General features: G+C 36.5%; 1 protein-coding gene across 1 annotated transcript in view; it reads left to right on the top strand.

Annotated features, from left to right (window-relative positions):
* Positions 1-15,365, top strand: part of LOC149773827 (disintegrin and metalloproteinase domain-containing protein 9-like) — a 108,897-nt gene that overhangs the window by 5,865 nt on the left and 87,667 nt on the right. Inside the window, exon 3 of the mRNA XM_089945981.1 lies at positions 12,107-12,182. Coding sequence (XP_089802107.1) covers positions 12,107-12,182 — 76 coding nt within the window. The remainder of the gene's footprint in view (positions 1-12,106; positions 12,183-15,365) is intronic.

Here is a 15,365-nt window from a genome sequence, read left to right as displayed (position 1 = left end):
GAGAGCCAAGCAACCACCTAAATGACTGTTACTTCTGCTTGGTTCCTCCTCTTTCCGGCGGAATAACGAAGCGAAAGAAGTCGAGAATAGTCTACCCAAACATTCCGTCTGCATTGAGACCAGTTCCACATGGTGAGGGACTTCCTATTCCAGAACCTCCAGCAGAATATTCTCTTGATTCATCTGACGAAGACAAAGGTGAGTCAACCTGTTCTTCTCCTGGTCCATCAGCATGCAGTGATCCAGATTTTCACTGTGGTGCATCATCAACCCCACACAGAATAACACAGGAAGAACTAAATGACCTGATTCGTGATTTGGACTTATCAAAGAACAAGGCAGAATTGCTAGGATCAAGACTCCAACAATGGAATCTTCTAGAAGAAGATGTCACAATTACTGCATATCAAAAGCGCCACCAGCAATTGGAGCCTTTCTTCAGAAAGGAAAGTAATCTGATATTCTGTTCCGATATTGAGGGCCTCATGAATGCTTTAAAAATCACTCATGACCCACAAGAATGGAGACTATTTGTGGACTCTTCGAAACTGAGTCTCAAGGCTGTGCTTTTGCACAATGGAAACATTCTTCCATCTATTCCAGTAGCGTATGCTGTCCACATGAAAGAGACATACGATAACTTAAGGCAGCTACTGAATTCCATTGAGTATAACAAGTACAGCTGGCACCTCTGTGGTGATTTGAAGGTAGTTGCCCTTTTAATGGGACTGCAGCAAGGATATACAAAATACATGTGTTTCTTATGCGAGTGGGATAGCCGAGCAAGGGAAATGCACTACATGAGGAAGGAATGGACTCACAGGCAGAATGTAGCCATTGGAGAGAAGAATATCCAACACCCAGCTCTGGTTGAGGCTCAGAAAATCTTGCTACCACCCCTTCACATCAAACTAGGTTTGATGAAGAACTTCGTGAAAGCCATTGACCGGACTTTGCCAGCATTCCGATACCTGCATGAAAAATTCCCTCGACTCAGCGAAGCAAAGATTAAAGAGGGAGTTTTTGTGGGTCCTCAGATTCGAGAGCTTTTCAAAGATGACCGGTTCAACAACTTGCTGGAAGGTGACGCGAAACAAGCATGGAATGCTTTTCGCCTAGTTTCTACAAACTTCCTCGGAAATGTTAGGGCAGAAAACTATAAGGAACTAGTAGAAGACATGTTGATGAAGTATAAGAAACTTGGCTGCAATATGTCTCTAAAGATTCACTTCCTTCATTCCCATTTGGATTTCTTTCCTAGCAACTGTGGTATTGTTAGTGATGAACACGGCGAACGTTTTCATCAAGATATCGCAACAATGGAATAAAGATACCAGGGAAAATGGTCCACTACAATGCTGGCTGACTACTGCTGGACACTCCTCAGAGATGCTCCCGAACAGCTGTACAAGAGACAGGCGAAGAAATCTAAGATGTAGTCAATGACTTGATTTTTTATAGGTAGGCTATTACAGTTGACCTTTTACTATTGGAATGCATTTCGTTATGTAAACATTAATTTCTTGCAGATTACAAAAAAACTAGAGCCAATTTTGCAATTTGACTGTCATATTCGTGTTCAGCACATAAAAATTGATAAGAATTGACTAATTTTATTTCAGTAACATGACTTTTGTAAAAATTTGTTGTCCAGTGTAATGAACTCAAATTTGGCCTTATCTATATCAAATTAATATTACAGGTGAGTGATTCTTTGTGACTGATGGTAACATTATAGGTTGTATTTTATAAATTTATCTGATAATCTTTGAATGCTTGTGTAGCAGAAGTACTCAACAAAACTGCACAAATTTGCTGCAGTTACTAGGTAATTTCCTGTGTTACACCCATTGTCAGGATAGTTTCCTGTGTTATGTAGATGGTCTATTTAGACACTACATTCACTTAAGAAGAAGACCACGTCAGAAAGGAACATTGTTTTCATTTAACTTGTGTACTTCCGACACAGATTGTCCCAGCTAACACAGAAATGTTAAAAATCAAGAATCATGTCTTTCAATTCAGACTGGTTATTTTTTTTATCAGGTTCATGTCATGCTGGACATTATGAACTCCAGAACCATGCCAAATAAAGAAAGAAGGATGAGCCACTTCAAAATTTATCATTTTTTTTTACATTAGCATTATAAATATTGAAACTGAAAAGAGGGAGAGAGGGAATTATGTGAAAGATGCTTCAAATAGTTATTTAAGGAAACCTGTTGGTTAAATATTATTGCCTAAATTCAGTCATATTGTAACAAACAATATGTATGGTACAATATGGGTAGTACATGGTAGGAACCAAGTTTCAGATTATTTGGTAGGTGAAGTTTACTCACTGGTATGCTTCTTCCACCCAGAGATTCACACTTCTGCAGTACTGTTCTTCTTGTAAATCTTTTGCTTATCCAAGGTTGAGGAAAGTGCCATTCTTTATTTATTTTAAATTTACTTTTAAATCAATCCTTGCAACAGGTGCATATGCAAACCATGGTTTATGGTGTCATTTGTCAAAGTATTCAGTGATGGAAGGAGTATTTTTACAAAATCGTTTTTTGTTGCTCTGCTGGCAATAGATGCAGTAGCATGTCTTAAGTCATCTGTTGATAATGCAAATTATTATAGCAGCATGTAATTGCTTCTAATCAAAAGTGCAGATCAGACTGCCAGCATATATATATGTATTTTTGTGAAAGAGTTTGAAAAACAGACCATATTGACCATGGGGTCAAGTCAAATGTCGTTGCTTGCATTTTTATTCTTCCTTGAGCTGTGAAGACAGTGACTTGTACATTGTACAGACAAATTTTGATTGGTCAGGTCAAGTCATGCTCATGGTAAGTTTAACAAGACAATAGTGGTTTCAGCTCATTAAATTTAGTTTTAAGTGCTGGACAGAATGGGTTTACAAGGTACTATTTACTGTTGTTAAGACGATCTCGAGTAACTAAAATGTTATTTCCAGGGTTTCAGTGCACTTTCTATAAACAGTGAAAATGTGTCTATGAGTGTCCATGGAAAATGTATATATAACACACAATCTTAAGCTAGCTTTGATTGTGGTGCAGTAAATATCTTCCAGAGCAGATGATTGAATTAAAACACATGAACCATGTCATGTTTTCAGACTTATGGTAAACTACAATTTAAAAAGCATTGTGACAATCATCACAGGCATGTAGATTGCTTCACTTTTTTGCATTTAGCTTGGAAATGAACTTGGGCAATAAATACCCAGTGCTCAGCCTTACTACATATAATTTACTCAATAATAAAATATGTTACAAGGTGATTTTAATAAAATAAATGAGTAATGAAATAAATAAAATGAGGCAGAATATTTGGCTTTTAGGATACAAGTTGTCATGACACAAGTTTTAAGTATAGTTTACTCTCTCCCATATTTCTGATCAAATTGATGTATATATTTGTAAAAACTTTCCAAGAAACATGTGACTTTCTTGTGTGAATATAGTTAAGATAGAGTTTTAGAGTTAGTAATTATTGATTTGTTGGGAATGTTGTTGTTGATGTAGAGTTTAACGCCATTTTCAGCACACGATAGGCTATACATGGCGGCCAGTATTAATGGTGGAGGAAGAACCCGGAAAAACCCCAGAAAGAACCACCGACCCACGAGAAGCTACTGGCAAGCTTTCTCACATACCCACAATAGCCAAATCCAAGACTCGAACCCACACAGATAGAGGTGAGATGGCAGTGATCTGTAACGGAGAGTACTTTAGACCACTTGCCCACTCGGGGCCCCTGTAGGGAATGTGAAAAGTGATATATGACTGCTCAAAAAATAATCAAGAGTTTGCTTGAGAGACTATTCTGGCTGTTTGAGGGACTTGTTGTACTTATGACATGGTAGAAATGGGTGAGATCTCAAAAAATATGTTTTTCCCACTGTATTATTTGGTATCCTTGTAGAGCTATGTCTGTCTACTTTTATGTAAAACCACCCATTTTGGTATATCTTAAATGACCTTGATATTACAGAGCTGAAGTACCATAATCCTGATGCACAAATGTGGTGCCAGGGGTTTTAATGACTTGAGTAAAAAGAATCTTTTGGGAGCTTATCCTAGTTGTAACTGAAAGAAAATAGAAACATTATTTTATCTAAGGAATTTCAGTCCTTTTACAGACTTGAGTTTGGAAAACATTTCTGTAATTAGCATCTGACTTTTTGGTGCAGAAATGAAAACCCATGTTTCAAACACATGTAGATTCAGAAAATGCTGTAGCTCATATGGTTTTCTCTACACAGGAGCAGTCATCAAGGATGTGTGTATACTGATAAATATAGGTTTGATGATGAGTATTCAGAAATGTAGTTATTGAATTTTTAATATCATGGTGATTGCATAGGTTTATTACGAACTAGTACCGCAAGTCCTGTAAAGCACTGGGAAGATGCATGATAGCTGTAAACAGTGTTCTGTTCATAGATGGTTTTCTTTTAAAATGCATTTAATGTTTCATGGGGTGTTTGAGCAATCGGGCATGTTATATGATAATGATTGCATTTAATGCTTTTACGATACTTTGTGCTTTAAATGACTGATTTCACCTATTTTTACGTAGCATACTGACTCAAAACATTTCTTCTGGACCTGCTGTAAAGGATAACCTTTGTATAACCTTCACATAAAGAACACATATATTCATAGGATCAGAACTTCTAATGCTTATTGAAAATCTTTAAGAGTTATTTTCTCTATAAAGATACCTGATTAACATGGAACAAGGCTGTTTATCTGTCTCAAAAAGTATAGTCTTGCCAAATGTTGAAGGACATTGCTTGAAACTTTCCGACTGAAGGTACACTGCTTGTAATTAGTTTGCAAATGTTTACACTTTTAGAGGCTGAGCACCAGTTGTTATGCAGAGACAATGAAGCTTAGGTTTTATGTTAAATTGTTTCTTTTGTACAGAACATACAGCACAGAGTCAAGAATAGATAATGATCATGAGGTAACCTATTCTGTATGACATCTGGTGCAGACCCTCCACCATATACTTTTAAGAGAGCCAGACTCTTTAAACGTATCAGTATAAGTAATTCAGGAGTTAATGGTTCATTTTTTGCATAGAGAAAAACATTAAAATATGGATGCAAGACAAATAAAAATCACTTGATGTACACCTGAATAAAGAAAACCTTTCTGTGTACCTACAGTATATTTTACAAATTTTCATTATATTTGCAACTTATCACAAATTTATCCTCATGAAAATGCAGCACACTGTCTTCTCGAAATGGAAAATTTGCAACAATTTAACAATACAGAAGTTGTCTGTTAAAAATTAATGCGAAATTGTTTCATCTTGATTGCATGTTATCAGTGCCAGATTACCCATTAGGCACACGAAGCACATGCTTAGGGCACCAGCTCAACAGGGGCACCAACCACTCCGGTGGCCTAGTGGTTAGAGCATCCTCCTTGGATGTGGGAGGTCGCGAGTTCAACTCGGGCCGAGTTGTACCATAGACTTACAAAAAATGATACTAACAGCTGACTTGCTAGGTGCTCAACAGTAAGAGGTTAGTGTTGGGACTGGTTGGCCTGGTATCAGGATAATGTGACTGAGTGGGAAATGATGCTACATGTCTGTGGCATGACGCCCCAGTGCTAGACATCACTATAAAGTGCCACTGAAGACAACATAGCCATGTGACTGAAAAATTGTTAAAGCTACGTTAAAAATCCAAATCACACACACACACACATACACACACATACACAGAAGTATTTTGATTTGGAGTTATAGCATCACTGTTATTTTTCCACCATTTTAGCTTTTATTATTGCATTTTTCTTTTTAGTTTCACATTTTGTAAGTGATGGGTGGGGTGCATCATATTACTGAGTATTTTCGGTGTTTTGGGCCTTGGAAGGCTTTAATCTGGCACTGCATGTTATGTTCACTACAGTACATATATTATATACATTTTAAATTAAAATGTGTAAGGAACAGCCAAACATGTAAATAAATTCAAAATACTCCAAAACAGTTATCATTGCATCATTTTGAGCCAGTAAATATATGCTATTCCACTGTTATCTTAAGTGCACATTTCTGTGCCTGTAACCCAATCTGATTACATTAAGGAGACCTATCAGTTAAACTGCTTTTTCCAGTGATGTTTGTTACTTCATTAATTTGAAAGCTGTTATATGATTGGTGAATTAAAGGTTTGCAGCACATGATCCCATTTGTGTGTGTGTCAGATCTCATTTATGTCCTAGATCTCAATTTTAATCAAATTGGATACTTACCTTAATCATTATTGCAAAATACCCATAGAAAAGTTGTTGTTATTGTCAGTTTATGACTTCACTGACCCCCCCCCACTTTTCAGAAAGGGCCATTCAGTGCGTGTGCATGTTTTAGTATATATGTGCACATAGGTAATTTTCACAACTTAAAGTTGACAGCACCTCTCACATCATGTACATTTATTTTATCTTATGATAAGTTCACCCCATCTTTTTGTCTTCAGATTTTGGATTTGATAATTAGAACAGTGACTACTTTTCAACAAATTGATTAAGCTGGCCCCCTGTTCTTATCATGAGATACATACTGGACCCCAATTTTTGTACAAAGTTCTTAAGCTGACCCCCTGGTAGGATACTTACTGTACTATAATTTATGTACAAAGTTGTTAACCTGGCCTCCTGGTCTTCTCATAAGATACATACTGTACCCTCATTTTTGTACAAAGTTATTAGGCTGCAGGCCCCCTGATTGGATACTTACTGTACCCAAATATTTGTACAAAGTTATTAGGCTGCAGGCCCCCTGATTGGATACTTACTGTACCCAAATATTTGTACAAAGTTATTAGGCTGCAGGCCCCCTGATTGGATACTTACTGTACCCAAATTTTTTGTACAAAATTATTAGGCTGGCCCCTTGATTGGATACTTACTGTACCCAAATTTTTGTACAAAGTTGTTAAGCTGGCTCCCTATATGGATAATTACTGTATCCGTATTTTTGTACAAAGTTGTTAAGCTGGTTCCCTTATTGGATACTTATTGTACCTTAATTTTTGTACAAAGTTGTTAAGCTGACCCCCTGGTAGGATACTTACTGTACCATAATTTATGTACGAAGTTGTTAACCTGGCCTTCTGGTCTTCTCATAAGATACATTACTGTACCCTCATTTTTGTACAGAGTTATTAGGCTGCAGGCCCCCTGATTGGATACTTACTGTACCCAAATATTTGTACAAAGTTATTAGGCTGCAGGCCCCCTGATTGGATACTTACTGTACCCAAATATTTGTACAAAGTTATTAGGCTGCAGGCCCCCTGATTGAATACTTACTGTACCCAAATTTTTTGTACAAAATTATTAGGCTGGCCCCTTGATTGGATACTTACTGTACCCAGATTTTTGTACAAAGTTGTTAAGCTGGCTCCCTATATGGATAATTACTGTATCCGTATTTTTGTACAAAGTTGTTAAGCTGACCCCCTGGTAGGATACTTACTGTACCATAATTTATGTACAAAGTTGTTAACCTGGCCTTCTGGTCTTCTCATAAGATACATTACTGTACCCTCATTTTTGTACAAAGTTATTAGGCTGCAGGCCCCCTGATTGGATACTTACTGTACCCAAATATTTGTACAAAGTTATTAGGCTGCAGGCCCCCTGATTGGATACTTACTGTATCCAAATATTTGTTCAAAGTTATTAGGCTGGCCCCTGATTGGATACTTACTGTACCCAAATTTTTGTACAAAGTTGTTAAGCTGGCTCCCTAATTGGATACTTACTGTATCCATATTTTTGTACAAAGTTGTTAAGCTGGCTTCCTGATTGGATACTTACTTACTGTACCCAAATTTTTGTGCAAAGTTATTAGGCTGGCCCCCTGATTGGATACTTATCATACCCATATTTTTGTACAAAGTTGTTAAGATGGCTCTCTCATCTTCTCATAAGTTACATACTGTGTCCTAATTTTGTACAGAGTTGTTAAACTGGCCCGTGATCTTATCATCAGATATATATTGTACCCTAATTTTATACAAAATTATTATACTTGCCCCCTGGTAGGGTACCTACTATATGCTAGGTTTTTTTTTGTAGAAATTTATTTGGTTGGGTCCTTTGGTTTTATCATAGGATACTTTTTGTACCCTTGTTTTTGTACACAATCTATTAGACTGGTCCTCTGTTTCTTATATGATACATACTGTACCATATTTTGGTACCAAAATATATTGGTAATTCCCCAGGTGCTGTCTCATAGGATACATGTTGTAAAATATGCACATGTATTTAAATCCTTGTGATGGAAGTGTAGTGGTATGTGAATTGGTTGGGTAAACAATAATGTAAATTCATTTATTTTCATTGATGTTATATTTTTGGTCCCACCCCCCCCCCCCATGTAAAAGAGTTTTATTGTTTCATCAAAGGATTGTTATTCAGTAGATTGGTTGTTGTTTGCTTGGTTTTAATGGCTTTTAAGACTTTATTGGCCTTATCATGCTTAGGAAAAGGGAGTTAAGTGCCTTTCTCAAGGACACTCAAGGTGGTTAACCCAGGCTGGCCTTAGGTGTGTGTCAGACTCACAACACATGGATTATGAGTGATGCTCTGCTACCTGACCTGAGAATATTTTAACTCACCCCCTGTGGAGAATCAAACCCAAGTCCATGGAAGGATTGAACCAGCTTGTGGATATAGGTATTCTTGTGTAGCAGACAAATGGAAATGAATTTAAACATTCTCTGACATGTAGGAGAATATTCTTCCTCCATATATAATTTCACTTTATGTTTATTTACATCCTCTTTCTGGTCCAGAATACTTTACACATTATCTGATATTTAACTTCCTATATTAACTTTTGTATGCCTTGTTTCTGTCAGAGGAATCCAGAGTGACTGTACATTTAGGTGAGAGTTTATAGCTTGGTTGCAGGCAAGATGATGGGTACCTTAACCCATGGAAATGGGTTCAATTATCATTGGGGATGAATACAAAATTCTTAACTTGTAAGATCATATTCTTATATTCTGTCTACCTCAGATATATATATATATATATATATATATATATATATATATATATATATATATATATATATATATATATATATATATATATATCCAATAACCAACCAAATTCACACTAATATGCTAATGTATAAGGGTTAAAAGCAAAAAGGTAAAATTTGGTCCTATATCTTCATTTCCTTTTCAAAACATTTATTGAACAAGTTTTGACAGTACCCACTATACCTTGGTTCCATTTATTATGCTATTCTCAATATATCTCTTGGGGCCCCAAGTGTCTGAGTGGTCTAAAGCACTCACTGTTACAGATCACTGCCATCTCACCTCTGTCTGCATGGGTTCGATTCTAGGATTTGGCCAATTTGGGTATGTGAGAAAGCTAGCCAGTAGCTTCTCATGGGTTGGGGGTTCTTTCTGAGGTTTTCCCGGGTTCTTCCTCTACCATTTATTCTGGTCACCTATAGCCTATCTTGTGCTGAAAAATGGCATTACACCCTGCAACAACAACAATCAGTACATCTCAATTTTGTAGTTATCATAGTTCTTTGTATAGTACGGTTCAGTACGTGACACAGTCAGCTGTAATGGATCCATACTACTGTGTTATAATGAGGGAGAGCTGTTAGTTTTTGACAAATGCATATTAATTGTGTATCCCCCTCAGACTCCAGGGGGTAATAATGATGTCCGTAATCTGTAGTCTTTCTCCATCCAGCCATACAATGATTAGTTTGCTCAACATAACCTTACTTTGCTGTGGTATTTTTCTCTCAGACTTGTATGTTTCTTACCCTGCGGAAAAAAGCAGAAGTCTATTGATTTTGGTTTTGCTTGTCTCTTAATTGTGGTCACTGAAGCTAAAAATATGATTTTTCTTTCTGCATGATAAGTCCAGTTTCCTTGGCCTACTTTTGATCAAATTTCATGGTTAGGCATCACATTGGTGATTTCCCTACAACCAGTTTTTATCAACTTCATACCATAGTTGCTTTACTTTGAGATAGGGCAGTTTCCTGTTGAGCCTGTGATCAACATATTAAAGGTCAAGGTCACTAGTTGTAAAATTGCTGAACTATATTCAGTTTACATTTGTAATAGCAATGATTAGTCTCAGACATTGACCATGCCTGTTTTAATAGCTGAAATTGTTCTCAGTGCCCTGTGTCAATCCTCAAGTAGGAAAAAGAGTTATAAATGTTGAGAGTGTTTGTAATGTTTTTCTTAACCTCATCATAGATTCTCCTAGGTTTTAATCAAATACTGCAGCTTAAGTTAATGTAGATGATATAAAACATTTTAGTTTTCTGCATTGGTGTAGCTAAGACTTGCACATGGGCACACAGGTGTAACTGAATAATTGAAATAATTTTGTAAGTTCATGGATGACCCCCCATCCACCTTTCTTCCAGCCCCTTTACAGTGTGAATATAAATAAAATTGGGTATGTTTGTGTCTTTACATTTAGGAATCACCTTTTTTTGTGTAACTATTCCCTTGATGTGGTTGAAAGTTACTTTCAATCAAAGCCATGAAAATGGGTGACTCTTAATATATTGATTGATGATACTTCTAGTTAATTATTCCCAACATTTTTCATGCACTTATACAATCATGTTAGATTGGGAATGAAAGTGGTGAGGGGCACTTACCCTAGAAAAGGAAAATAGGTTACTGGTGGATTTAATTGACACCCAAAAGTGATTGTTGACTTTTATCTATCAGTTATTGCCACTGTACATTAATGTATGGAAAAAAAATACATGAACAACTAAGGCAACAGTTTAGACTAATTGTATGTTCACAATAAAACAAAGTACCTGCCATGCCCAAAAGTTAATTCAATGCTGATTTATATGCATTTATATGAAAGTTACCATTGAAATCAAAGGTCAGTTGAAGAAAGTCTGTTTTTTTTTATGATGTGATGATAATGGAAGTTACTTCAGTGGTGCCTATCTGACAAATCCAGCTTCAGAAAATCTGACTTCTCATTGCCTTGAGTTTTCTGATGATGTTGGCTGTAAATTGCATTTTTTAAATTGCACATAAATATTCAGTAATAAAAGAGGCAGTGTTTTGGAATATGTTAATAGAGAAATAAGTATAGAGTACTTTTTCATTTTATCCAGGCATTTTCTGTCAGTTTTGTTGCTCATTTTCAGCACATTTTGGGAATACAAACAAGTGATATATTTTGCAAAAGGAATAGGCACATTATTAATCTGGAGTGGTACTTTAGAAAATAAACTTGGACGTTGGAGCCTGGAGGTATTAAATGATAAATTTCACCTTTGGTAATTGCAGTTTTATTAGTCACTGTAAGTTATACAATATTTTCTTTAAGATGAATACAGATTTTATATTAAAAAAATATTTCGAAAATGGGATGCATCTGATCAGTGTTTCTCACTATGGACATTAAAAACATCCTTTAAAAGAAGAGAATGTTTCACTTTCAAAAGTTGTGTCACATGTTTATTGATAAAGCCGATTTGTGCAGTCAGCCTGTTTTGAGGGATTAATAACTATGTACTTTTTGTCAGATGTACAGAAATTCCCTCCGCTTATCTCACATTTTCTCAAGAGAGCGAAAGCCTCAGTTCTCAAAACAGTATTTCAGATTTAAAGTTCATTGTAAAAATGTAGACTCCCCTTATCTCACCTAAGAGAAGGTTGTAGGAAATTGAAGGATGTTACTTACCACAAGATGACCTCAAAGGGCCAGGGGTTAGTACTAATACTACAGTGTTGCAGACTGCTAGTTTCTTAGCCAGATATTTTTGTATTAACAGTATAATCTTTTTGTATTAACAGTATAATCTTTTTGTATTAACAGTTTAATCTTTTTGTATTAACAGTATAATCTTTTTGTATTAACAGTTTAATCTTTTTGTATTAACAGTTTAATCTTTTTGTATTAACAGTATAATCTTTTTGTATTAATAGTTTAATCTTTTTGACCCATTGCATAACTTTATATTTTTGGGTTAATGCATTTGTTATTTGTAAAAAAATTGTTTCATAATTTTACTTTCATTTTCTTTTTAGATATTTATTTGCCAAATCATATGTTGAGAAGAGTTTAACGCTAGAAGGACAAAAATTACACAGACCTCCAAAATATGTAAGTATTTTGACAAGAATATTCCAGAGTATTAAACCTATCATGCATAAAGACAATCTTGTTTGCTATCTAGTGAAATAGGTAGCTTGCAAGCTCTTAACACACACTGGACAACAAATTTTTACAAAAGTCATGTTACTGAAATAAAATTAGTCAATTCTTATCAATTTTTATGTGCTGAACACGAATATGACAGTCAAATTGCAAAATTGGCTCTAGTTTTTTTGTAATCTGCAAGAAATTAATGTTTACATAACGAAATGCATTCCAATAGTAAAAGGTCAACTGTAATAGCCTACCTATAAAAAATCAAGTCATTGACTACATCTTAGATTTCTTCGCCTGTCTCTTGTACAGCTGTTCGGGAGCATCTCTGAGGAGTGTCCAGCAGTAGTCAGCCAGCTTTGTAGTGGACCATTTTCCCTGGTATCTTTGTTCCATTGTTGCGATATCTTGATGAAAACGTTCGCCGTGTTCATCACTAACAATACCACAGTTGCTAGGAAAGAATCCAAATGGGAATGAAGGAAGTGAATCTTTAGAGACATATTGCAGCCAAGTTTCTTATACTTCATCAACATGTCTTCTACTAGTTCCTTATAGTTTTCTGCCCTAACATTTCCGAGGAAGTTTGTAGAAACTAGGCGAAAAGCATTCCATGCTTGTTTCGCGTCACCTTCCAGCAAGTTGTTGAACCGGTCATCTTTGAAAAGCTCTCGAATCTGAGGACCCACAAAAACTCCCTCTTTAATCTTTGCTTCGCTGAGTCGAGGGAATTTTTCATGCAGGTATCGGAATGCTGGCAAAGTCCGGTCAATGGCTTTCACGAAGTTCTTCATCAAACCTAGTTTGATGTGAAGGGGTGGTAGCAAGATTTTCTGAGCCTCAACCAGAGCTGGGTGTTGGATATTCTTCTCTCCAATGGCTACATTCTGCCTGTGAGTCCATTCCTTCCTCATGTAGTGCATTTCCCTTGCTCAGCTATCCCACTCGCATAAGAAACACATGTATTTTGTATATCCTTGCTGCAGTCCCATTAAAAGGGCAACTACCTTCAAATCACCACAGAGGTGCCAGCTGTACTTGTTATACTCAATGGAATTCAGTAGCTGCCTTAAGTTATCGTATGTCTCTTTCATGTGGACAGCATACGCTACTGGAATAGATGGAAGAATGTTTCCATTGTGCAAAAGCACAGCCTTGAGACTCAGTTTCGAAGAGTCCACAAATAGTCTCCATTCTTGTGGGTCATGAGTGATTTTTAAAGCATTCATGAGGCCCTCAATATCGGAACAGAATATCAGATTACTTTCCTTTCTGAAGAAAGGCTCCAATTGCTGGTGGCGCTTTCGATATGCAGTAATTGTGACATCTTCTTCTAGAAGATTCCATTGTTGGAGTCTTGATCCTAGCAATTCTGCCTTGTTCTTTGATAAGTCCAAATCACGAATCAGGTCATTTAGTTCTTCCTGTGTTATTCTGTGTGGGGTTGATGATGCACCACAGTGAAAATCTGGATCACTGCATGCTGATGGACCAGGAGAAGAACAGGTCGACTCACCTTTGTCTTCGTCAGATGAATCAAGAGAATATTCTGCTGGAGGTTCTGGAATAGGAAGTCCCTCACCATGTGGAACTGGTCTCAATGCAGACGGAATGTTTGGGTAGACTATTCTCGACTTCTTTCGCTTCGTTATTCCGCCGGAAAGAGGAGGAACCAAGCAGAAGTAACAGTCATTTAGGTGGTTGCTTGGCTCTCTCCACACCATTGGGACTGCAAACGGCATTGATGACCTTTTGCAATTCAACCACTGTGAAAGCTGTGTTGTACATGTAGCACAGCATATATGCGGAGCCCAAGGCTTGTCTTGGTCACCAACCTTGCATCCGAAGTAAAGATGATATGCCTTCTTCACTTGAGAATTGATACTTTTCTTCTGGTTGGCAAATGTCACTTCCCCACAAATATAGCAAAAATTGTCCGCGGTATTAACACACTTTCGAGGCATTACTGTTCTTTATTGTACGTAAATGGATAAAATAATAAGTTTTATGTAACAGTAGCTTGAACTGTCTCGCACAACGTCTAAAATATTTTAAATGCTGAACCTATCTGATTGGGCTTTATATAGTACACTGCTTACGTCAGCTTCAGCAGCCGCCTGGCATTAGTATAATAGGCCTACACATGTATAGTACACTGCTGACGTCAACTTACTTCAGCAGCCGCATGGCATTAGTATTGCATTGCATCAGAAAATGATGCAATCAACTGTGGATGATGTGAGCATGATGGTATTATGCAATGTTACATCATTATTCCGGATGTTGCTGCAGTCCTACTGGAGAAATTTACACAGTGAAACATAGAAAATGAGGTATATGAATATCTTCAAAACGAGAGCCAATACAAATTTTTCACGGTTATATTCGTGTTCGGCACACCAAAATACTACAGATTAGGGCCTTTTCAAGTCAGTAATGATTTCACTGTTGACCAGTGACATTAACCCCTGGAGGTTTTTGTTGTTTTCATCTGAAATTCAAGTAGGAAACACATTTTGAAAGCTATTTCTGAATACATCCGAAAACACCATCTTCCAGGTGATCTTCTAATAACTTGCTGCCTAGTTGTGTTAGACACATCGTTTTTCATTGGCTATTTGGCTCGTGCACGAGCAGAAGGGTAAAAGTTGGATTTTTTTTTTTTTCTTTGCTTAACAGACCCATTATTTTCATATCGAGACTACTCTTTATTCCAAATGCCCATCTTATCCTTCTTTTTACAAAGGTTGGCCTGTTTGTGTGCAGTTCAGACCGAACTGCCTTAGATCTGAGGCCAAAATGGCTAAAATCCGGCCGCAAAATCAGATTCCGGCCACAGGCGAATTTTGGATAGAAAAAATTGGGTCAAAAGAGCTCAGCTGTAGGCTACTACCTTTGTGTGAAAAGCAGTTTTGTTTGAACAGTTAAGGATCTTTGGTTGCAATAGGTGAAATGTTTTAATCTGTTAAATTTCTTAATATTTTTCCAAAATTAATCATATCTTTAAAAGAGATATTCATTGTTTCATGTATAAAAACATATAGCTAAACAAGTTAATTTTCTGTTAAAGGTTTGACTAATTTGTATACTGTTTATATAAATGTACCTGTCTTTTGATCAAATCTCCATACATACAAA

This window comes from Sinohyriopsis cumingii, unplaced genomic scaffold, assembly GCF_028554795.1.
Source record: "Sinohyriopsis cumingii isolate HCF-2022 unplaced genomic scaffold, ASM2855479v2 utg000552l, whole genome shotgun sequence".
Lineage (NCBI taxonomy): Eukaryota > Metazoa > Mollusca > Bivalvia > Unionida > Unionidae > Sinohyriopsis > Sinohyriopsis cumingii.
The sequence above is the reverse complement of the archived record's forward strand: the minus strand, read 5'-3'. Positions and strand labels throughout refer to the sequence as shown.